This window comes from Xylocopa sonorina, unplaced genomic scaffold (assembly GCF_050948175.1).
Source record: "Xylocopa sonorina isolate GNS202 unplaced genomic scaffold, iyXylSono1_principal scaffold0014, whole genome shotgun sequence".
Classification (NCBI taxonomy): Eukaryota; Metazoa; Arthropoda; class Insecta; order Hymenoptera; family Apidae; genus Xylocopa; species Xylocopa sonorina.
The window spans coordinates 324,392-350,776 of NW_027490090.1; the positions used below are offsets into that span (position 1 = coordinate 324,392).

The 26,385-nt window shown below is 36.4% G+C and overlaps 2 protein-coding genes across 2 annotated transcripts; both read left to right on the plus strand.

Annotated features, from left to right (window-relative positions):
* Positions 1–5,375: 5,375 nt before the first annotated feature.
* Positions 5,376–8,657, plus strand: LOC143431877 (uncharacterized). Its single transcript, XM_076908855.1, has 7 exons — positions 5,376–5,384; positions 5,455–5,622; positions 5,676–5,728; positions 5,879–5,968; positions 6,225–7,542; positions 7,596–8,507; positions 8,631–8,657. The coding sequence occupies exons 1-7, from the start codon at positions 5,376–5,378 to the stop codon at positions 8,655–8,657; spliced, it is 2,577 nt and encodes an 858-aa protein (XP_076764970.1).
* Positions 8,658–10,428: 1,771 nt separating this feature from the next.
* On the plus strand, positions 10,429–11,014 carry LOC143431878 (uncharacterized). The gene is made up of 2 exons (XM_076908856.1): positions 10,429–10,890; positions 10,958–11,014. The coding sequence occupies exons 1-2, from the start codon at positions 10,429–10,431 to the stop codon at positions 11,012–11,014; spliced, it is 519 nt and encodes a 172-aa protein (XP_076764971.1).
* Positions 11,015–26,385: the final 15,371 nt, after the last annotated feature.

The window sequence follows — 26,385 nt, forward strand, 5'->3', positions numbered from 1 at the left end:
TCTGTAAGGATTAAGGCCATTAAAAACATATTATTTTTTATATAATTTTAATAATGCTGTTGAAATACATGCAAATGGTACAATTTTGATCCATGCGCCATCTGTATAGTGGAGAGATGAAAGTGGTAAACATAAGATTGCGAGAAGGAGTAAAATATTTTATTCCGAGAATAATCGTAGCGAGAAAGAGTATAAGGAAGTTTGGGATTCTTTTTCTACGATATATATTAATTTCTTACTGAACCAGTAATAAATACGCCCAGTAGACGTTGAACCATCGAGTTATTACTCCATTTTCCTCAACTTCTTACAAATCAGAAGCGGGATAAACCAATTGATAAAGCATATGTAAAAGATTGTCGCAAACCGAAAATGCAATGTGCGGAATGTCACAAGTTTGGTCACCGCCGAGAGGATTGTTCCAGAAAAGAGGTAAATGTCACGCAACGTATTCACAACAATTCTAATATGTTCCAAATGTACATACGTGTTAACGGACATAAAGTAGAAAGTCTGGTGAACACGGGAAGCGCAAGCACGTTGATTCATGCAAGTATCGTCCAAAAATTAATTATTAAAACCGAATTGGTGGACGACACGGTATTAAGGGGATTCACGGGTCAATCGGTAGTTATCAAGTTCCGATCGCGGAAAATTCCATCGCGAAAACAGCATTCGTTACACCGGAGGGGCACTACGAATTCTTAAGAATGCCCTTCGGATTGACAAATGCGCCAGCTGTTTTCCAGCGGTTGATAAATAGAGTCCTTGGATCTTTGAAAGGGACGATAGCGTTTCCATACTTGGACGACGTGATTATACCGTCGACGACAGTGGAAGAAGGAATCGACCGGCTACGGAAAGTATTGGAGGCTTTCCGAACACATGGTCTGACTCTTCGACTGGAAAAATGTTCCTTTTTCAAACAAAAGATCGAGTACCTAGGACGGGAAATAAGCGAGCAAGGGGTGAGGCCAGGTCAACGGAAGATCGACGCCGTTAAGGACATGTCACCACCCGAAAATGTAAAGCAGGTGCGCCAATTCTTGGGACTGGCAAGCTATTTTAAGAAATTTATTAAGAATTTCGCTGCACTTGTGGAGCCTCTGACGCGCCTAACCCGCAAGGACGTGCCGTGGCAATGGAGGGAAGAACAAAAGCAAGCCTTCCGTCAAGTAAAGGAAAAATTGACCACGCGACCAGTATTGCGTATTTTCGATCCAGCTCAACCCACCGAGTTGCATACGAATGCCAGTTCGATCGGCGTTGGAGCAATGCTGCTGCAACAACAGGAAGATGGGCAAATGGCAGTGATGGCATATTTCAGCAAACAGACGACAGCTGATCAGAGGTGTTACCACTCCTACGAGCTCGAGGCGATGGCTGTTGTTTTCGCGTTGCGACAGTTTAGAGTCTATCTGCTAGGGATCGACTTCACCGTAGTAAGCGACTGCAATGCCTTACGGACAACCTTTTCGAAGAATGATTTATTGCCGCGTGTAAGCCGATGATGGCTCGAAGTTCAAGAGTATACTTTTAAAATTATGTATCGGCCAGGGACGAAGATGACACATGTGGATGCCCTTAGCCGAAACCCTCAGCCGACCACCCTCGAAGTTGCCTGCGTTGACATCACGGAGGACGAATGGATCGTCGCCGCCCAAATGCAGGACGAGCAATTATCGCGCATCCGGACGATTCTCGCTAACAACGAGAAATCTCCCGAAGTAAAACACTATTTCAAGGAATACGTGTTAAAACGAGGTAAATTGTATAGATGTTTACCTAATGATAAGTTAGCATGGGTTGTTCCGAAGAATGCAAGATTGCAGATCTGTAGATTGTGTCATGAGGAGGCTAGACACTTGAGTTCGGAGAAAACGCTGGAACGGATTCAGCGAAATTATTGGTTTGCCAATATGCGACGCTTCGTGGATAAATATGTGAAAGCATGTTTAAACTGTGCACACTATAAGCACACCACGGGCAAAAAGCAGTGCAAGCTAAATATAATAGAAAAGATACCGACTCCGTTTCACATCCTACATATCGACCACGTAGGACCCTTCGAAACGAGTCGGAAAGGAAACAAATACCTGCTCGTAATAGTAGATGCTTTTACGAAATTTACCATCGTGGAACCGGTAAAGGATCAGAAGACCCGGCATACGGAGAAGGTCCTGATGAACCTTATGCATCTGTTCGGTGTGCCAACGAGGATTATAAGTGATCGTAGAACAAGTTTCACATCTCGGAGATTCGCAACGTTATGCCAAACGTACGGGATCAAACATATATTTAAATGCGGTGGTTACACCAAGAGCAAACGGACAGTGCGAGCGCTACAATAAGACCATTGTTGACGCTCTGGCGACAAGTGCCCCAGGTCAAGATCCACAGGACTGGGACACGCAGGTCAAGAAGGTGCAAAGTGCGATAAACACTATTCACAACAAAAGCATCGACACGACACCGATGAAAGCGTTGATCGGGTGTGATGCGAAGACAATGGCAGAAGGAACCGTATTGAATGCTGTACGGGAAGAAATGGATCGACTAGATCTGGCTACGTTGAGAGCAGAAATCAGTCGACACATCTCTCATGAGCAGAAGATGCAGAAGGAGCGGTATGACCGGACGCGAAGGGAAGCTCGCAGGTACACCGTGGACGAGTTGGTGCTGGTGCAAGTGACCAGTGAACCCTCGACGGAGAGTAGCCGCAAGCTGCTACCGAAATACAAGGGACTGTTTCGGATAAGAGTGATATTGCCCAATGATCGGTACGAGGTGGAAGATCTGAGGGAAGGCTCGAAACGCCTGCGAACCGTCGTTGCAGCCGACCGGATCAAGCCATGGATTACGATTCAAGGAGTTGACCACGACGATTAGACCATTATATCCTTTGTTTAATGTAGTTTATGGTAGAAGGTCCACTGCTATACAAATTGAACGTTATCTCATGTATTGTCAATTGTGTTTGCAGAAAGGAAAAGAGAAGCCCAAGGCGTAAGGCTTTGGCAAACAAATAGCCGTTTTGCCCGACGACCAGGCAAGACGTTCCGACGTGCGAAGGCGGTGGCTTTTGTGGCGGACGGACTAAACAACACCCTTCCACGACGGTTCCGATGGAGATGACTGGCCAAGGAAGGAGGACGCAAAGTGCGTCACGACACGAGGTGTGTCAAGGTGCCCAGCATGGGTACAGATGTACCCTAGGCAACAATCGTTGGTGGATGCACGGCGTACCATCAAGGTTGACACCGAATCAGACGGACACGATGTGTGTCTCAGACAGGGTGGTGGCCAGTAAGGGATGCAGAGTGCATCTCGTACTGTTGAGAGACGTACCCTAGATGGTAATCGTTGATGGGTGCAATGGTATACCATCAAGGTGAACACCGAACCAGACGGATACAAAGAGTATCTCAGGCAGGGTGGTGGCCAGATAGGGGTACGAAATGCGTCTCGCCCAGATAAGGGATACGATGGTATCCATCATCGGTCACAATGATACGACGGTATCGTGACACGATGACAGTAGTTTAAGTTTATTTATTATGTGAAGTCTGAGAGCAAACTTGAACGTCAGTATGGCCGAATGTAAGAAATATCGGGTAACAGGGTGCACGGGCGGTCAACGAGGGCCGTGTGCATTTCCCTGTGGCATCGCCCCACTCCGGGGCCTTGTCTAAACATACGAATGGGCCATGACGTTGAGGGTGTCCTCGAGGCTAGTACGAATGGCCTAAGAAGGCATTCTTGTATGAACCTTCGGGTGATTCAGAAATAAATACGCCCAGTAAACGTTGAGTAATCAAGTTTTGTACTTCATTCTCATCTACATCCTACACTAATAAAAGCGAAAGCAATAATAGAAATAAAATTAATCGATCGTTCCTCAGTTATGCGTAAATCAAGTTCTAGTGTCAATAGCAGTGTTTACGAGTCACAACGAATTCCTACAGAATTAAATACTCTAACCAGTTATCCAGTTTGAACAATCTGCATTTAATAAACAGAACATTTCGACAGTGATCGAAATGACTTGATAAATTGGTTGCCAGTGTGCATTGTTTTACTTTATCATGGATCATATTTAATTGGCTCATATTCAAATGCTACGACCAATATTCTGCAGTCAGACAATTCCGGGATCGAAGAAAAATGGCTGCCTACGATAGTTTCTTCCTTAGATATTGTTCTTCAAAATTTTTTCGTTACAGTCTTCATTTACTGCGATCAACCTCTTCCGATCTTCTGATATCCGAATCTTGCGTCTAAGATTTCCGAATAGGACAACGATAAATCTTCGAAGCGTGTTCCAATTAGTACGAAAATTGTTCTCTCGACTAACATAGTACGTGTAGATAGCACTGTAGGTGACAATTGCTGGCTTGTGGCAAAAATGTAACTGCTAGTCAGCTTCAGACCTTTTTGTTGATGCGATTTTCTTTTTCTTTCATTTTTCATACCATTTGTCATGACCACTGAAGTATTATAATACTTCTCAAACGTGTATTGTTCGCTATGGTCGTTGGCGATGCTGTTCTTTTCAAAGGGATACCATTTGGTCGCTATGCTCAGAACTCTACTGACAATTGATATAGGATTGCAGGTATCTTGTTCAACTTCCTATCCGGGTTTGCAATGAGGAGAAAAGAGCTTCGCCTTGGACACCATCAGATGTTATTAGTTGAACGCAGCAGTCAAGAAAGAGTGCTTAATGTGACCCAATGTGAATTTATGGTTGCCATCATATTGTCTATGACAGTATTAGCTTTTCACCAGAGAAGAGAGACTCAGTGGCTCAGTTTTTGGGTCTGTTAACTACTTTCTTATGTTATCTGATATCAAATAGACAGCACTCAGCAAAATGGCTTGTGACTGTTAAGACGGCTTTTGCTCTCTATAATAAGACACAACTGATGTCTCTTATTGCCGATTTTACACTTGTAGTGACCACTAGGCAAGCTCAATGAATGTTCCCTCCTCCTGCGGCATTTTCCTATATTCTTATCGCTGCCAAGCATACAGTAAGCAATAGCACTTTATTGTACAGCTGCTTTGATCAAGTCTTTTGATTTCAACCGACAATGGTGGTGGGCACTCTTCCAAAATCTTCCAGAATATTAAATGCACCATTAGCCTTAATAAAGCGACTGATTCTGTCACAAAACAAATTACATAACGTTCAATGTTTGGCACCTTTAAAGAAGATTTGTCCTTATTGAAGCGAATAAGAATCCATGTTACATGGAACACGAGACAAGAGATGGGAGATGGTTTTCAGAAAATGACCAATCACAGGCCGGTAATGCAGTCGTCCAAGATCTGCAAAATTTTTCTTCGATACTTAAGACTTATGACTTAAGAAAATGACTTCGGTATAACCACGTGTCTCGTCGTTGATTCGAGCAGAATATAAACTGGTTTAGTGGAACAGTTACCATGTAGTACCATCTCACAGTTCACAAAATGAATAAAATAGAAAAGAAGCAACACATTCATTCGGCATGGTCGATATTCCTGAGAAAATTCAATTTATCACCAGTCGTAAATAGGAGGTCGCTAATAGTAAATGCCTTACGCCTTGATTCTTGCAATGGTACCAATTATCAAGAAGTCGAGCTTACTTAGCTTCTTACTGCGTCTAATAGTTTCAGTGTATTCTGTAGGGAATCGTTGAATCTCGCATACTGTGCATCACTTTTCTTAGTTTCATTTTGAGGTTAGCGACCGGTGGTATCAAGCGCACCTTTTTGCATACAGATTTTAGAAATTTCAGTGGCATATAATATATTCAATTTAAAGTATTCTGTGTATCTCTGAAATTAAATAATTTATAAAATGACGACTTATAATCACCTTTATCATATAGTTACATTTATACATTGACCAGTGACTCTTTATCTTTTGATTACTGCCGTAATCTACATGGAATATGGCACTGTCCAAGGTTTTGTACCCTGTCAGTTGAAGGCTCCAACTCTAGAGGAGGCACTAAAATTACGCAAGGAATTGACAGAATTATTGAATTCATCGGGATTGAACATTCGACAATGAGCAGCCAACGACAAGACCTTACTGGATGGATTGCCAGAACAATCCATCAACAAACGACTTCATCTCGGAGAATCATCGACATTAAAAACTCTGGGAATCGTCTGGAACTCTTCCGCCGACACCATCTCCTACGAAGTCTAAACGCGACCCGATACTTCAAGGATCACCAAACGATTCATCACGTCGGAAATCGCTAAAATTTACGATCCATTGGGACTCCTGGGACCAGTTATAATTCTCGCCAAAATGTTGTTACAGAAGATTTTGACAATTAAGACTGACTGGGACGAATCGCTCCCCATGGATCTTCACACGGAATGGAACCAGTATTATAAACAACTTCCGTTACTCAATAAACTCGTTTTCCAGCGGCGGACAGTCGCGCGGTCACCAACGACAGTAGAAATACACGGATTCTGCGACGCAAGCGAAAAGACTTATGCAGCATGTCTCTACGTGCGCACGATAGATGAGTACGGCCACATACACGTACAGCTTCTCGCGGCAAAATCAAGGGTGGCACCGTTAAAGACACAATCTGTACCACGACTTGAATTGTGTGGAGCTCTACTTTTAACATCCTTACTGACAACAACGAAGGAAGCACTGCACATTAAAATTTATCGTACCGTCATGTGGACAGACTCTATGATCGTATTACACTGGATACGAGCCTCTCCTCATCTTCTCAAAACATTTGTCGCCAATAGAGTATCCGAGATCCAGTCCAGAACGGATACTGCTGACTGGAGACATATCTCAACCTCCGAAAACTCAGCGGATCTGATTTCGCGAGGACAACAACCGCGAGAATTCATTCAACCATCTAGTTGGCAATTTGGACCAACATGGGTGAGTCGAGAAGAATCCTCGTGGCCAAAGGAACAACTCGAACCTTGCGTTATTATTCCGGAACAAAAGACGGCAACCTGTATGAATCTCTCCACGATCGACGCCAACATCCTTGACAAATTTTCCTCACGACACAAGATGCAACGCATCGCTGCACGCTGCCTTCGGTGGAAAAAGAACAATCAGGGAAAGGGGGGCCTCACGGCAGACGAGCTCGCCAGGGTCCACGATGCATTCATCAAGCTGCTCTATCGAGTTCATTTCTCTACGGAATTGCATAAATTGAAAATTAATCAGGGAGACGTGGGAGGTAAATTCCAACGCTTAGCCATTTTTCTCGACAAGGATGGGATTCTCCGAGTCGGGGGCCGATTAAGGCATTCGCCGATACCATTTTCGCAACACAACCCCATACCTCTTCCCAAAGCACACGCAACCACCTTGATCATTCAATCTGAGCATCACAGTCATTTACACGCCGGCGTCCAGAACACGTTATATGCCGTGAGGCGCTGGTATTGGCCGATCGACGGGCGAAGCCAGGTGTGGAAGGCCTTAAGGAACTGCATCCCTTGTATTCGAGCACGACCACCAGCAGTTAACTACACTATGGGAGATCTTCCGGAAGCAAGGATCACGGAATCGCGGTCTTTTACGCACGTTGGCATTGACTATTGCAGTCCGTTCTTTATCAAAGAGCGAAGACATCGAAGCAACACAAGGCTTATGTTGCGGTCTTCGTGTGTCTAGCCGTTAAGGCCGTTCACTTGGAGCTGGTGAGTGATCTCACAAGTGAAGGTTTCATCGCCGCACTTAAACGGTTTATCGCGCGACGGAGACTATGCAAGGCAATATACTCTGACAACGGAAGGAATTTCGTCGGGGCAAATAATGAATTGCAAGAACTCCAGGAACTCATCAAATCCGACGATCACAACCAACAGCTAGGAAAATTTCTGGAAAATCGAGCAATTAAATGGAATTTTATTCCTCCACGCACTCCACATTTCGGAGGTCTCTGGGAAGCTGCAGTGAAATCTTTCAAATATCATTTAACACGCGTCGCGGGTACTGAGCCATTCACATTCGAAAACTTTAACACCTTAATAATAGAAATCGAGGCGGTTCTCAATTCCTGCCCATTAACACCTATCTCATCAGATCCCAGTGATCTGATCGTCTTAACTCCCGAACATTTCCTCATTGGCGAATCACTCACGAGCTTACGAGAACGAAATTTCGTGGATGTTCCCACGAATCGTTTATCAGCATGGCAACACATACAAAAATTAAAACAACATTTTTGGAAACGCTGGCACCTCGAATACCTAAACGAGTTAACTGAACGAGGCAAATGGAAAAAAGGGACTCACCCAATCAAGGAGGGCACTATCGTGCTCCTTAGGGAGGATAACGTTCCTCCGATGCAGTGGATCTTGGGCAGGGTGCTCAAGGCTCATCTCGGTTCCGACGGTGTAGTTCGCGTTGTGACGGTCAAAACTGCCACGAGTGTGTTCGATCGGAGTGTGAAAGGACTTGCACCTCTACTACAACAGACAATGCACTGTAAAAACAGATCATATTTGAAAACTGTAAAATTTGCAAAAAATAATTGAGATGGAAAGAGAAAAAATTAATATTTAACAAGGACAAAAAGAAAATATAAAAAATGATAATATGTTTAGTATTGGAATAACTACTTCTTCTGATTCCAGTACTACCACAGGGCAATCATTTCATGAGCATTCAGCATTCTTTTTGTGAATAACAATATAACGCATAAAAAAGGAAATAATATATTCTCCCTGCTGCGTTCCCATTCATGTTTTTCTAATTTGCCAAAAGACGTTAGAACATTTCTCAATGTGCCAAGCGATAGTTGAGTTGTGTCGGTGGTTCCAGCAGGAGAATATATTCATTTCGACTCAAAAGCAGAAATTATTAAGTGACTTCTTCAATCTCAATCGGTAACATTAGACAATTAAAAGTAGACATTCATATCGATGGATATCGATAGATAAATCTAAGGACATCAAATAAAAAGCTAATAATTATTGGCATTTATAGGGGTAGTCAAAACCCTCACAGTCCTATTAATTTTTTTGAAAAATTAATTTCTGACATAGAAATCATATCCGATGGAGGAATCAATCATTGAGGCACTACATTTTCAATATCATTAAGACGTTTTATAGCTGATGCACTATCTCGAACCTTAACTTTAAGTCATCGGTGGACATAAGTTTCCACGACTATGTTCAAAGTGCAAAGTAAGTGGTGTGCGTGAAAAAGGTCGATATGCTTTCAGTGGTACAAACTATCCCCTAAGAAGTGACGGGGTATATGTTAGATGTGTTGACAAGGATCATCGTGCAGAAGGTCAGAGTCCATTATCTTTGATACCATTTGGGATGGTGTCACAACTATATTTTGAATGTATGCATTTCGTATGCCTAGGTATTACAAAACAATTATCATCTGTCTGGGTAGGTAGCAAATATGCACGTTATTCCAAATTATGAAGTAGAGATATTCATATAATACTAGAATGGTAAGATTAAAGGGACGCGCCGCAATTATAGGAATCGAGACTACCCGAGAGACATCCGTCGCCACGGGAAGAGATAATCGTCGAAATCTATCGATCGATGCTTAGAACAATGCCAAAACGTAGAACCCACTCCACCAAGGAGACCCGGGAAGATCGTGGAGGTCGAAGGATCGCACGAAAAATCACAATTAGAGAGCAATCGAGCAAGCGAATACAGTAAAACCTGTTTTTGTGCGGTGGATAGGGACCGCATAAAAGAAATCGTACAAAAAAATATTTGCAAATTTTACTAATACTTGCATATAATAAAAAACTTTGTACGATATACAACCTAAAATTTTTTTATGCGGCAGACAGGGACCGCATAAAAAAAGTCGCACATAGAAAACACATCAATTATTTACGAAATAGATGAGAGAATGCTTTCAATTAAATGAAACAATTAAATTATACCTGGAAAAATTGTAAAAACATTTAATTCTTTATTATACATATACATGAAGAAGTTTTCAAATTACATTAAATAGTTCGCTGCTACTCGTCGTAATCCAAAACGCGCATCTTCTTCTGACGAATTGGTCTAAAATCGCTTTCGCCGCTTGAAGATAGGATTTCAATTGATTTGTTTTTTGGTACCATAATGAACAAAGCATCGCGAAGTCCAGATATATCGTCGTCAAGAAGACCACGCAATAATTAAACTGATGCCAACGCCGCTGAGATTCATATACCGCATAAAAATAAATCGCACGAAAAAAGTCGCACAAAAACAAAATCGCATAAAAAAGGACCGCACAAAAACAGGTTTTACTGTAGTCGAGTTTACGTAGAGAACGATAAATAGTACGAGAGAGAGAGAGCAGTGTAACTTGAAAGGAAGAAACAAAAGACAGGGACGTTAGGAGAAGGAGTGAGTTCTTATCCGCTAAAGCGTCTCCTCTTCTTTTTCTATTTTTCCCTTTATGATAATAATTGTAAACGGTAATTTGATTTTTCAAAAAACCGGCTATTTTGCGTACGTTACTTCATCAAATCACGAGTGCGTTATTATTCGTAGCAAAAATGATAAATTAAAACCAAACATCGTTTTTTCTTACACTGACGCTAAAAAGGGAGTAGATCTATCCGACCAAATGTCTTTATATTGCAATTGTTTACGAAAAACAGTGAAATGGTATAGAAAAATTGTTATAGAACTGTTATGCGGAATATGTCTGGTAAATGCGTGGTACATTCATAAAAAATGTGGAACTAAGTGTTTCCAAATTTTACAATTTAGAGAAAGAATTATTGATTATCTGTTAATGAATATTGGGAATCTTTCTAATGAAGTAATAATGAGTAAACGGAAACATTTTCTAACTTCGTACGAAGGATCCGCGAGAAAGACGAGAAAGCAAAGAATGCTACAAACGCTTAGCAGAGTTAAAACGTACTAAGTACGCTACGAATGAAACAAAAATAGTAATGACGTATTGTAATTATTGTAAGGACAAGCTGGCACTTTCTTTGGCCTGTTTTAAAAAATTGCATAGAAAAAATAGATAACTATATTTTATTACACTTAGTGTATCTGGTTGAATGCATGGAAATCCGAGGAAAATAATCGTGAATGTACGATGAGTGAATGTATAAAAGGATGTGTAACGAGTTAGAGTCAATTTTAAATTTGAGTTGGAGACAAGCTGTTGGATTATTTCAACATGTCAATGTAGAAACAAAAATGAATATTGTATTAAGAAATAGAATCCTGTATATAAACAGGAGAAGAAATTTATCGCTTCGAGTGGTCCCCAATCAGTTTAGAGTGAAAGGCCTGAAAGATAAACACATACAGACATTGCGTGGTTATTTTTTCTTAAGAAGGAGGAGCCCAGATTTTCTGTCGAGTGTTCTCACAACTCATATAGCTCTCGAAGCGTGAAGACGGTTTCTGAAGCCTAGTAATAAAAGTATTCAGTTAAATAGAATATCGGACTTTAAGTTTATTTCTATGGCTCATATCTAATAGAAGCAGTACCGCGTTCAATAAAATTTTCACTCAATTAGAATTACGCTTGTTTTCGCGAAACTCTGCAATTCCACATATTATACTGACAATTACTTTTCATCATACGATTTGCCTTTAAGATGGAAGGGAATAAACATTTATGCCGCTGGTACTATTAGAACCAAAAGGTTTTCCAAATCATCAGTGGTATCTGATACTGAATTCAAAAAGAAAAAAAAGGTTGGTCTGATGAACAGCGAAGACAATACAGTCGTACCCGAATAGCATGATAACAATTTAATGTGTTTCACATCGAATTTTATAGAGACAGGAGATGACGATAAAGTACTCAGATTGGACAAAGGAATTTAAATATATTTCTGTAAGACGATCCGAAATAGTAAAAATGTGCATAATTATAATACGGGAGGTGTAGATTTATTAAATGAAATGATAAGTACATATCGGAATATATACTTATATAGAGTGAGAGTGTCCAAGAGCATAATATCGTTGGATAAAACTATATAGAAAGCTAAACGAGATAGACCGTCTACATTATTTCCATCATCAGTAAATATAACATTTCGAACATCAGAGAAACGGCCTTTCAAAGAAATTTAAAAGGATCGTGCAGAAAACATGCCCAGGATAGGTGACAATAAAGAAGCCACCAGAAGCAAGTTGCCGGAATATAAAAGAAAACGTCATCACGTTTTTTGTGGTAAATGTCGAGTTTAATTATGTTTCTTAAGAAATAGAAACTGCTTCTCAAAATTTCATAGGAATTGGAATTGAAAATGGTGAATTTTTGTAACTATTATAAGAAACATAAAAAAAATTGATGTATCGTATACTGCAACTTACTTCATTTTAAGTTCCTGAAATTTCATTATCGATTGTTGTAAAGTAAAATACATTGTTTCGATGCTATCGCAAACCAGTTTAAGTAAATTATTTTATTTTCATATGCAGCATATCGGATAATGTGTACAATGTAATGTACATGCTGTAAAAGAAAACTCAAAAAAAATGAAATAAACAATGATTCTTTGTACATTGAAAAATTATGTTCCAAATCATCTAATAATTCAAAAATATATTCTTGCTTTTGAAAAAGAAATCAGACTTGTAAGGATTAAATCCATTTATGGGCATCAAAAACATATTATTTTTTACACAATTTTAATAATGCTGTTGGAATACATGTAAATAGTATAATTTTGATTGAAAGTGGGAAAGATAAGATTGCAAGAAGGAGAAAAATATTTTATTTCGAGAATATGCGTAGCGAGATAGAGTATATAATAAGAAAGTTTTGGTTTTCTTTTCTACTATATATATTAATTTCTTACTGGAGAAGAGAATTACTCATTAACCACAAACCTCAATATACCAACAAATGCTAATTGAGTGGATAAATTATATACCCTTAAAAACACAAAACCATTCTATTACCATGTTATTAGTTACCAATATTTTTAAATATCTCGCTTTTAACATTAACGAACTTGTACCACTAATAGATAAAATATACGTACAATTTATATCACAAATTTCTAAACAATGTCCAAAATAAATTCCTGATCGTAAACAAAATAAATTAAATTAAAAGTGTTGAGATACATTGTAAAAATTACTGTAAAAAATTGACTAAGCCACACCATTGCATCAACCTTAAATATTCAGGCGCCATTAAGTTGTTGCTTGAAGCGTGTGACACAAGTAATTCGAGGCCAACTCAAAATACATACTTGTAAGCGCTGAATAAGTACAATACTACACTTTCATCATATGTACCGTAAACAAATGAAGTAAAATAGTGAATGTACTTACTCGGTATGCGCTTGGAAAACGGAAATTGAATGGATAGGCTCCCTAAAATCCCACACCTGGGAATTACTGACCTCGCTCGTGACGTGCCGATACATGAGAAAGTTCCTGATCATGTTCACGTAACGTATGAATAATTTCTCCAGTTTGTACGGCATTAAAATTTGCTGTTCTATCCCAAGACGCTGTAACTACTTGTTCCGCATCAGGTAGTCTGCCTGCTACACTTATAATCATCAACATTTGCATGGCCTAGCAATTCTCCTACCAGAATCCTGAAACATTTCAGATTATAATTAGCTATCAAGTTTTTCGAATTTCTATATCTTTTATCTATGAAGTGGGAACTTGGAAATCTGAAGCAATTATGTGTCACAAATTACTGCACAATGTATATATAAATTTCTCTTAATAAGTTTTTTAAAAAAGATCGAACTCAGCACGCACTATTGCCGATTAAAACATTGCAAGCGGCAAACAGTGATCACGGTCTAAGAAAAACAATACCTGAAAGTAACGAACTGCAATCTTAGTTACGTGACACTGTCGGTAGGAGACTTATGATCACAGATCGAAGAAAAATAAACGTTGGAATCAGGGGACTCCAATTTCAGTTACGCAATAGACGACAGTGTGTCACTTATTTACAAAGTTCAGTTTCTTCGCATCAATAACATTCGTAAATTATAAAAATAGCTAGAGCACGCGAGAAAACTGAATTTGTCCGCTGCAGTATGAAAAACGTGAAAACCTGACCGGCACTCAACTTGACGCTAGCGCCAATATTAGTAGATATACCTAATTAGAATAAATGTTGATACTAATACATTTTTCAAAATTATTATTTTTATTACAATAGCGCAAAGAAATGAATGCAGTGTAAAACATAGAAATCGCATAATAAAAAAATCGTGTTCGCGGCACAGGCAATCGATATAAAATTAGCGTAATGTTTGAAGTGTCAATAATACATACATTTAGTAAAATCTCATGTTAATAATACGTATAGTTGGTAAGAACTTCGAGTCATATTCGAATTTTTCTAGTAGGCGGTTAACAGTACTATAAGTGGTTCTGGAATTTATATTTTCGACACATATTGCTAGAATCACAGCTAAAAGTACATAAAAAATTGCAATATTCTTCTTTTATTATTTATATTAATTGTATTATATTATTTATATTAATTAATTATTATATTACATATATTGTAAGAAATTATGTTTACGAGTTATTACTCCATTTTCCTCAACTTCTTACAATATTCTCTATCTGCCCATTAAAGATTTAAAAAAAGCGGACATGAATGAAAAGAACAAGAAAATTCGACCAAGAGGATGTCAGATTGATCTCATCTTTATCGATCCTTAGCACATTAATGTCTTTTTTCATATCAACAAACATAAACATTCGAAACTGATAATGAGATTCACAATCTACAAGTCAAGAAAGCAATGTTATAAGTAACTTTATAGAATACTTTGTATGTTTAGCATACAAGTTGGTCTTATAGTGAGATACTTAATACCTTGTATGTCTTCTAATACCTTCTTCAGAAGACGATTTTTTAAAAAACGTTGTATGCAGTTCTAGCAATTTGGAAAATAAAATACATTTATAAAAGAAACTCTAATTATTAATTATGATACAATTAGAATAAAATAAGTCACATTTCTTGTTAAAATATCAACGCAGAATTCATTTTTATTTTAAATAAAAAATTGAATAATTCTTTTAGAATAAAATATATGTATAGATCACATGTTCTTGTACTCACATGTATGTAAGAAAATAAGTAACTAGACACATCCAGTAATTGCATTCTAAAGGAACTGACTTACTCTCTATGTTTAAAATGAGAAATTAAATTTTACGAAAAATTTAAGATATTGTGCGATGAAATTATCGCGACTGAGTGCAAAATTATTAAAGAAACGAATTCAGAATGCATAAAAACGATTGCACGATCGACTGTTATTAAATATTAGCTAAAGTGAATTTAAAATAAATAATTGTTTATTTATTTATCAGCTTAACTGAAGATTTATCAGGTCTAATACTTCCTCCAGGATTTCTGACGGTTAAATAATTATTTCCAATCAGTCTTTCATAAATTCACTAATTTTTAATACATAATAAACAGATATTACTATTATTTCACTTGCTTTCACTTTATATTAAATCAATTTAACGGTACCATAAATTTTATTATTTATACTACTTTATACCGCACGAAAAAATTTAATTCCTCTTAACACATTCGCGACCGCTGACATGAATTCACATTCTGCTTAGTTGGCTCACTAATAGTTAGCCAGTTTTATTTTAAGCGACACATACCTGCGACATTGATATTTCAAAACAAATTTTATCATTTTTATCCTTGCTTTAACGATACAAATTTACGGCAACCAGTATCAGAATTTCATTATTTTCGCTGGTACTTATTATTAAAAACGAAAAATATTTGCCAGACGCGAATGTGTTAATACCGTACTATTCCGTTTAGCCGAATACTTTTTGCCAACGGTTGTATACAATATATACATGCAGAAATATGTAATTCTACAAGTATAATAATAATAAAAGATGACGTGTAATATTCTAATATTACTATTAACAGCCGTTATTAATACAATTGTATCTTTATCGTAATAAAAAAGCCTCTATATTTCCTAACGTTCGTTACAGCATATTTGTCCATTTCGTTCATTACAGCATGCTAATAGTAAAGAAATTATTCGTTTTAATACTCGTTTGTCTTAACAAACCCTACTATAGTTTAAAATATTGTTTGCGCGTATGAAAAAGTAATTATCAGTATGTTAAAAATTGAATAATTAAGCTGTATTATATGTAGATAGTATAATACATAAGCATCTGGAATTACTTTAACATTGTTAACACGTGAATACCCTCCGTATTAAATTTATTTCATTTTTGTGTCGTGCATCTCATACTCTACACGCTTTCCCTGATAATTATGATTTTTATGATATTGTAAAAATTGCAAAATATATGCTAGAAGCTAAACTATCTAACTGTAAAAGTATTATATCTAAAATATATTATATCTAGTGGAAAGTATTATATCTAAAAATCCATCCGGCACGAAACACGTTAATGTAACGTTATATAAATAGAAAATTGTAACGTTTAAATTACTTTTGCGACGTGTTTATTCGACATAGGCGTACACCTGAGATGTTTACAGAAAACGGGCGAGGGACGAAAAACAAAGCGAACAAGAGTCATGTATCAACGTAATACCGTTACACAGATCGTTACCATGAATATTATGAATGTTCTCGAATTCGACAACATTCGAATGAATATGCCGCGCTGCATATCAAATATATGAAGATATATTTCTTTGTACATTGATAAGTATGTAAACCGATAAAATAAGTAGATGCTATCAAATTACCTTAATAATACGATACACAAGCCGGTTTTTTCACACGACGTAAGTTATTACGTGATAGACCGGTACACGTGGTCGTGAAATCGATAAATTATGAATTATCGCTACTTGCACAAAAACTTAACGCTCTAGATTATAAACCAAAGATCGAAAGAACAAAAAGAAGGAGGAAGAAAAACAAAATCGAAAAAAATACTTAGAGTTTTCCATTCGCGAAGCACTTAACACTCACGGCTTCGCAAACAGTACTTATCGACGGCCTGCCTCGTAATGAAGAACGACGCACGATGGTGGTGGATAGTCTTCACTGATTGGCCCTGGAAATGGACTCAGCCGACAGCTCATCGATTCTAATTGGGTGTTCTTTTCTTTATGGAAAGGGGATCGTAGAATCCTTACTGATCGTTTTAATAATACAGTGGGCGCTCCAATCTTCACTAACGTTGTAAGATATCGCGCGCGCTGGCTTTTTTATGAATTATTCACACCTGTATTTGTCTCGACTGATGTTCTTCGCTTCGAATAAAGTTCTGATAGAGATTGTATAAATTCATTTTTACGAATGTGTTTGTAGTATTTTTACAAATTAAAGTTATTTTTCAATTATTTTCACGCTCACTTTACATCAGCAGTATTTTTCTATTTAGTGATTCTAGTTATCACTGTATTTTGTTTGAAAACAAAAAATATTGACTATTCTTATGAAAGGTTCTAGTGTTAAGTAATATATAATTCAATTGAAATTTTCCAAGTCCTTTTCAGAATCCTGAAACTTTAAATTGAATTTGTAAGCAGTGTAATAAGTTAAGATATAAGTTAACATAGGATAATCACCGTTGGATCATCAAGAATTTTATTTTTCTCCTCTTTGGTTTAATTTTTACTCCAATAATTATCTCAATTTGTTTGGTCTTTGTTTTAGTGTTATATTGGAAGGATTTTAATAATTAATAACCACGTCAATGGGTAATACAGTAATTAGTTCTGAATCTAAATCGGTGAAAAGGGTCATACTGATTTGTGAGATTCTCCTAATATGGTTGCTTTTGGTATAACGGAGGTTTTTTAATTCATGAAGACTGAATTTCTTAATTTTTGTTCTGAATTTGCCAACGAGTTATCGAAGTCTACAAGATCATCGAATTTTTCAGCGTCAACGAGAGACACTTGCGTTTTTAGTCATAATCGTATGGTTGACGACCGAGTATTTGATTTCCATTCTTTTAAGGCAAATGACATTACAGTAAAAAATTGGTTTATTATAGTTATATTTTAACAGTTTTTAATAAAATGAGAAATGCACCCCCTCCTCCCCGCCTTTCTAAATTGTAGCCAATGTTTCTTTCCTTTTGTTTTATATTATTCGAGCGGCCAAAGATAGAGATTTCCGTAATCAGTCATCAATGTATTAAAGCAGCATAATTTACAAAAACCGGGGAGAAAGCTAAAGAATGTCTAGCGTCGTTGTTACAGTACCCGTCATTTTATTGCGTCGATTACTAAGGCAAAATAACCGACGAAAGAACAATCAATCACGCTGCTTGTCAGTGTAAGTGAAAGTAGGGATACAGTGGACATCGCGTCCTCCAATTGGCAAGCGTAACGAGGTAAGGTTATGCAAGTCGGAGAAAAAGCCCAGAGGATTAATGCCTGACTGGTTGCTCTACTTTTACGACCTTCGCATCAATGAATCGTCTTATTTTAACATATTTAGTTAATAGAGGGTGAAGTATAAACATGATGCCCCATAATTTAACTAACTAAAAATTAAGAAAACTGTATTTAAATATTTGAAGCTATATAAAACATTTATTATACACTTTTCGCAAGTGATATACTACGAAAATAGTTTCAGTGATTTTAATCCACACGTAGATATCAAACTACCCCGAAAGATCAACCACAAGATATAACAATAAGTTGTATTTCGAGGTAGTAACATTTGAAGTTTAATACTGCAAAGGAGGAATCGTTTTGACAAAAAACAAGTTGCAATTTATCATAAAGGAGAAAGTAAAAGTCGTCACAGATTTGCACAATCATTGGTAACGAAAGAGGTTACAGTTATGAATATTATTAAAGAGAAAGCCGGAATATATTTAATAATTGAAACAGTCTGAAAACAGTGCTGAAACAGTGCATAGAGTAATGAGTAAAATTGATTGAACAACCCAATGTAAATGAAATAAATGGAAGATAAAGATTGACTTTTGTCGATGAGTTCATTACAAATCTCAGAATTGACACGAAGATATTATTTTCGCTGACAAGAGTAGATTTTTCGTTCATAAATGAATATCTGTAATCAACAAATGTAAAAGCTAAAGTCTAAACTACAAACGTTTTGTAATTACACGAGCATACATTTAATCCATCTGAGTTGAGGAATTCGTATATATCAAAGACATTTTACGTAAAACTATGTATATGGATTTGCTAGAAAATAATTGTTTGAAACGTTTAATTTATCATGCCTCCATTGTCTTGTAATCTTTGCAGAACAGCTGTCTATGTATGTCCGTCAAGTATATACGTCTTTGCCCTTCTTAAAGTAAATGTTGTTGCGTTTCTACGAAGCCCAAGTGAAGTCGTTTCCTTGCTTATCGCAACGTGTTATCATAAACTTACGATTAAAAAACTCAAAATAACCAACAATAATTTACTAAAAGCCTTATGAGAATAAAGGCGAGTAATATGCGAATAATAATAAAAGATCAACATAACAATCCTAAGCAAAGAACAAATTGAGTATGAATATTTGCTTCTCTTGTATCCTATCTCTCACTCTCTTCTTACATGTTCGATAAGAGTGTTCTCGTTTGTTACATGCTCGTAACGAAAAGGCTATTCTTGAGGTTAAGATGTTTTAAATAATTTCGTATACTCTCGCGACCTTCGACACAAATAATTTTTAGAATAGTTCATTTCGACGTTGTCGATAGTCATCGCGTATTGTAAACGAGGTATTTCTTAAGGGTCAGTTCAATATGTGCAAGGAGCAGTACATCGAACCGTGCACATAATGGAACCAGACTAAAATCTTGACCTTTCGAAAATTCTCAAATGGTCACCGAGGGAATTCGTTCTTTTGAGACGAACGCGCGCTTCGAGCACACAAGATGTGAACGATACTCGAAGGGGCACACTGATTGATAATTTGCATCGTTCCGATAAATGCCAACACAGTGTCCATCCTCTACACGGAGGTGGGAGCAGCGGACGAACTTTCAAATACACAATAGACAATCAGAAACAGAATAGACAATCAGATATACACGAAACATTTCAGATTATAATTAGCTATCAAGTTTTTCGAATTTCTATATCTTTTATCTATGAAGTGGGAACTTGGAAATCTGAAGCAATTATGTGTCACAAATTACTGCACAATGTATATATAAATTTCTCTTAATAAGTTTTTTAAAAAAGATCGAACTCAGCACGCACTATTGCCGTTTAAAACATTGCAAGCGGCAAACAGTGATCACGGTCTAAGAAAAACAATACCTGAAAGTAACGAACTGTAATCTTAGTTACGTGACACTGTCGGTAGGAGACTTATGATCACAGATCGAAGAAAAATAAACGTTGGAATCAGGGGACTCCAATTTCAGTTACGCAATAGACGACAGTGTGTCACTTATTTACAAAGTTCAGTTTCTTCGCATCAATAACATTCGTAAATTATAAAAATAGCTAGAGCACGCGAAAAAACTGAATTTGTCCGCTGCAGTATGAAAAACGTGAAAACCTGACCGGCACTCAACTTGACGCTAGCGCCAATATTAGTAGATATACCTAATTAGAATAAATGTTGATACTAATACATTTTTCAAAATTATTATTTTTATTACAATGGCGCAAAGAAATGAATGCAGTGTAAAACATAGAAATCGCATAATAAAAAAATCGTGTTCGCGGCACAGGCAATCGATATAAAATTAGCGTAATGTTTGAAGTGTCAATAATACATACATTTAGTAAAATCTCATGTTAATAATACGTATAGTTGGTAAGAACTTCGAGTCATATTCGAATTTTTCTAGTAGGCGGTTAACAGTACTATAAGTGGTTCTGGAATTTATATTTTCGACACATACTGCTAGAATCACAGCTAAAAGTACATAAAAAATTGCAATATTCTTCTTTTATTATTTATATTAATGCCAACACAGTGTCCATCCTCTACACGGAGGTGGGAGCAGCGGACGAACTTTCAAATACACAATAGACAATCAGAAACAGAATAGACAATCAGATATACACGATTATCGGCTGACAACGAACGAACAACCTCTCACAAAAACGGTCGAATTGTGCTCGAGAAACGCAAACGAACGAATATTCGATTAGAACTAGCGGAACAATATTAAGTTTGCGGACACGTCGCGATGAACCGCATTCGAGCTGGGATTTACAACCCCTTCGCGAATTAAATCAGCCGTTAATAGCTGAACTTCACCTTCTTTTTTCAAATTTCTTTTCGGATTCGTGCTAGAAGAAAAAATTCGTGTAAAAAATTGTATTCGTTCTTATTGGTGAATCGTGCTATTTCAAAATGGGGTAAAAAGAACTGTATAAAAAAAGAGTTGAATGTATTTTTTCATATTTTTACACGTCGATTTTGAATCTCCATGTGTTTAGACAGTCTTATATTTCATTAAATAGGGTTTGTAGAGCGGCGTTTATCGTTACTGGATCTTTGCTTTGGTCTAGGTTACTATGTCATCTGCAAAGGCTGTTACTTTTCTCTCTTTTTTTGAATTAGTCCAAACATTATTGATAAACGGCTGACGTAGATCTTGAATAATATCGGTGGGTTGACCGTTCGTTGTCGAAGTCTGCTTCAACTGTAGATACTCGTGATGTAATGCGTACTGTCCACTTGCTATTATGCATTTTTTTGTCATGTATCATATAGTCCATAGCATTTTAATTAGGTTTTAAGGAAGTTTTTTTTTATTAATTTATAGAATAATCCTTCCAGCCATATGGTGTACAAAGTTTTCCATATCGATTAACAGAGCGTCGAAACAATCGCTCTTATTTCTTGCTCAGTATATGTCATTTAGAAACTTTATGATTGCGTTTATGTCTATATTGAAATTGTGGTTTCGGCATCATGTTGTTTTTACTGCAACGGTGGTTTATGGCTTCGTTTGGTGGTGTTTCTTTTACGTCTGAGTTCTTTAATGTGTTTCGATCTACGAGTCTAGATATTGTGTTTTTATTGTTTATGACTGTATTTATTTCTTGTTTGAGATGGTTTATTTTTAGTAGTATAACGTTAATTAGCTGCTCTGCACCAGGTGCCTCGTATTCTACATGCACTGCTTCGAAGTGTATTGCTATTACGTTTAATTTTGTTGTTGAGTGATGATTGAGTTATTGGGGGTTTTATAATTTATGTTTGCTCTATTTAACAGTTCGGTGTTGAAGTGGATGATTTTTAGGGGTTCGACAATTATTAAGTCTTTATTTCTAAAGAATACAATTCTCACAGTGAAAGGACTATTGTTTTTGTTGCTTTTTAGACATACGTTTTCAATTTTGTTTTTCAAGTATGTGCTCAATGCATTGTAGAATGCTGTTCTGAGCTGCTTTTTTATTTCTTTTAAATGTGTTTATAGTGTGGTGATTGTTTTTGCAGATTCGTATTTTGCTTAGGTTATTGATTTTCCTGATGATTTGGCTGTTTATTTCACGCAGATATTTGATTTTTTGTTCCGTTTTTTTGTTTTTATTTATTTTGAGGGTTACTTGCTCTGATGCTTAGATTACGTTTTAGTTTATCTGTAGAAGTTGTCTGTCTATTTCGATGTTTGTTAGGATTCTGTTATTTGCGATGTTCGCGTTATCGTTGTCAGTGAAAAATTTTTTATATTTGTGCCAGTCGGTCTTGTTGAGGATCAGTCTTGGTTTGTAGACTTCGGTTTCAGTTTGCAACTCATTTAAATTTTTTATTTGTATCATATCTCTATCGTCATCTCTATCTTGTCACCATTTATGGTCGGGAACGGAGTTGTTGGTTTTTCGTTAAGTTTATAAAATCCAGTCTGATGTCGACCAAGCAAAGGTAGATAGAAGCCCCCGTTTTTGGGAATGATGGTTGTTCCGTTCTGTGTAGTTGTACTCTGTATTTCATTTTGTTATCATTTACTTATCCTTACAGTGTTCTCCCTCTGTTGTCGTTTATCGTATTGCCCTATGAAATGTGTCTCGCATTTAAATTTCCTGCTAGTAGGTATTATAATAATTGGGTAGGCTTTCGAGTTTCTAATAGCTAGCTTAGCTCAACTGTGAATTCTTTTTTTCCTGTGTTTGTTACGTATGTTAATTAATATCAAACTTTACATGATTGTAATGTTTTTAATTTCGGTTTGTAGTGTTATTTGTATTTGCGTGGTTTCAAGATATGAGTGTACGATTGTATTTTCTGGTTGTATATTTTTATATTTGAGAGGTTGCTTTAGAATTATGGCTGTTTCATCTCTTTGTTGGAATTATGACCTGTTTGTTTGGATTATGTTTTTAGTTTTTTTTAAATGGAATATGTGTTTCTGATTTACTTTAGGTTCTGATAATAGTACTACACTTGGGCAGTATTTGTCTAGAAATTGTTCTTTCGTTTCTGATAATGAAATTCACATTTATTTGTGCTATTGTTCTGCAAATTTTTGTGATTCAAGAGCTGGTCCATTGTTAGAAAATCAATGCTTCCACTATTACGTTCAATGAATTCGTGTTTTGTTTAATGTTTTCTGTGATATTTGTTATTTGTTATATTCTGTTAATGATATAGCTATGTAAGGTGTTCCGTGATTTTCGAAAGTCTCCTCCAGCAATAAGTCTCGTTGTTTAATCGCTAGCTGCAAAGAACGACTTTGTGTTGTGAAATTTATCGGTTGCTTCAGAACATTTTCTGCCTGCACGGATCTTACACTGTTTTTTCTATCTCTACCTCATACATGATCCCTCTTCTCTTCAAATTTAACTACACGTTGTTATATCGTACGGTTAGAAGGAGCACACAAACACACCTGACCCCACAATTGAAAATATCATCCGTAGTCAACGTTAGTAGGTACCTTTTTATCGCTTAATGTCGACAGATGCCGATATTATTTTTGCCCGCAACATTATTCGGACGTTTTTGCACTAGGGTCAAATAATATCTTCTCCGATTTATATATGTTTTATATGTGTACTATCTATATAACCAGCTTTTAGATGATCGTTTACCATGGAAGATGTGACTCTTTCGCTGACGGTGCAACTATTTATGCTGCTGAGAAGTTCCATAAAGGGATGGCCATTTTTGTTTGGAGCATATGTGTACAGTAAACAAGATATTTATTTATTTATTTATTTACTACAAATACCGTGTTTCGTTCCTCGCTAACATCCCACAGGTCTTAAGTTCAAACCCCCTCGTCTCTGATTTTTTCCTAATTTCTACATTTCCTTTAATTATGCACGTCATCATCATTTTAAATAGTATTTTTTACTACTTTCATACACAAACCAATAAGTGAAAAATAATAATTCAGAAATAAAAAATCGTAATATGTAAAAATGCTTGTGGAGTGTTGTATCTTCGAATTTATTTGGATCAATTTAAAAATTTTATAAGATACGAGACTGAAGCTACATTGTATCGTTACGATGTTTTCCATAACGCCAGGCGATATGATATTTAGATCGATAGAAGTTGAGATCATTTCTTAGATCACATTATATTACGCATGTATTTCGTAACTATCGCATTAATGATTATCGTGGCAACAGAAAAAAATTTATGTTTTATCGATTACAGTTATCATAGTAATAGTAACTGGCGTTCTCAGTGACTCCGATCAATCGTCGTTGTTACCTGTTCCGAACAATGAATCATCGTACCAAGGAACGTTATTACTTATCTGCGGAAGCGTTAGTCCGGTGTTAACTATCCGAGTAATATGTGTACAATATCAAGCATCATCATCGTTTTCATCACGTACACAACGCGAATTATTTGATTAGACACTACGCTATGGTGGACAAGCCACGAAACTTTATGGAACAGGTAAGCAGCTGTTCAAGACGGACATCGTCAGTCTAAACACGTTTGACACCGGGAACCGTGCAAGTGCTGTCGATAATACGAAATTAGAAACGGATCAAACGAAAAATATGTTTGTGGTTTCGAAGAAAATTAAAGACGACTCGATGATCGTCGATATTCAAGATTTATTGCGAGATCACGGTTATTTACGAGTATTCGGTGATTTCGAACGAAATTGAATACTCTGTAAACTTGAAAGCTCCAATAATAAACATCGATGCGTGCAACAAGGTATATAGAAATTATCGAAGATATTACAGTAGGGAAACAGAATTGGCATTTACTAAAGAGAAAATACCCACTTTGAACCTGCTTCTATTTACGCGTTTACTATCATATTACAAGCACCCAACAGTGTCAACTATTCAGGCACATTTCACTGCCAAGTTGACGGTCGCAAGACAGACCTTCATGATTGGTGAATGCAAATTCTTGGTAGGCGGAGCAATAAGAGGCCCATATGAAAGTCCAAACTCTAATTTGTCTGCAGCTGGTAATAAAACGTTGTCATTCATATACTGGAGGTCAAAAGTGATGCATCAATCATGAGATTATATACTTAGATTAGATTAGATAGTTATCTTCAGCATATAATTTTGAACATATGTTGATTGTAACTGCGACGTAACTCAGTGTTGAATTCGTTCAGTTATTGGAATTTTTGTATAATAGTTACAAGTTTGTGTAGCCTCAGTTAAATAAAATAATATGTACAAAAATATTAAAAGTCCACAATTGGGCAGCTTAAATTCTTGACTTAATTATTATTGAACATGTCTGGGCTTATTTAGACAGAGCAAGAAGAATGCGGATGAACTGTTTGAGGTGTTGCATACAGAATAGCGAAACATTCTAATGGAAATTATTAATAACATATGAAAAAGCTGTATGAGAATACTTGATGCTGTAATTAAGAAATGATCAAAATGTTCTTTACATAATTATCAACAGCATATTGTACAAGAATATGAGTACAATAAAATATATATATATATATTCTACCTAACTGTGTACGTTTTGCAATCGTCAAATATGTAAATTTGTTATATCAATGTAAGTGTTCTAAGACCTTTGTATGTTGTACGTACGAAAAGAACAAACAGCTTTCCTTTGAGCAACATAAGGATAGCCAACTTTTACAAATGCCACTTTCTAATCTAGATATATTATACAGATAGAAAAAAATAAAGTAAAGTAAAGTAGAGTAAACATAAATGGTACAACTGCGACATAATACTTTTCTTAAAACACTCTTACGTCCTCTTCGTGACGACGCGCGAAAATTAAATGATATAGTTACAGTATATTAAATACCAAAATATTTCATTGCGTATTCATAAAATTCCTATCTTGATAATCTATTTAAATGAAAAATTAAATGGTATTTAAGTAACTGTCAAACACGTGATCATTAAAATGAAGTTGTAAAATAATTTTGTTACTAATTTGTATAACATAATTTCCTTATATCGACGAAAGAGTTGTAGGAAAAATTTGAATACTTCATTAGAATTGATCAATATTAATTTTTATGTAAAAATATTTTAACGAAGAACAATTCTATTTAC

Excerpts from the sequence above, each read along its gene's own strand:
- LOC143431877 (XM_076908855.1), top strand. Across the intron at positions 5,623-5,675 it reads ATGGTACCAATTATCAAGAA|GGAATCGTTGAATCTCGCAT; the intron begins GTCGAGCTTACT and ends TGTATTCTGTAG. Across the intron at positions 7,543-7,595 it reads CTATGGGAGATCTTCCGGAA|TCCGTTCTTTATCAAAGAGC; the intron begins GCAAGGATCACG and ends TGACTATTGCAG.
- LOC143431878 (XM_076908856.1), top strand. The coding sequence starts at position 10,429 with ATGATAATAATTGTAAACGGTAATTTGATTTTTCAAAAAACCGGCTAT. Across the intron at positions 10,891-10,957 it reads TGCTACAAACGCTTAGCAGA|GACAAGCTGGCACTTTCTTT; the intron begins GTTAAAACGTAC and ends AATTATTGTAAG.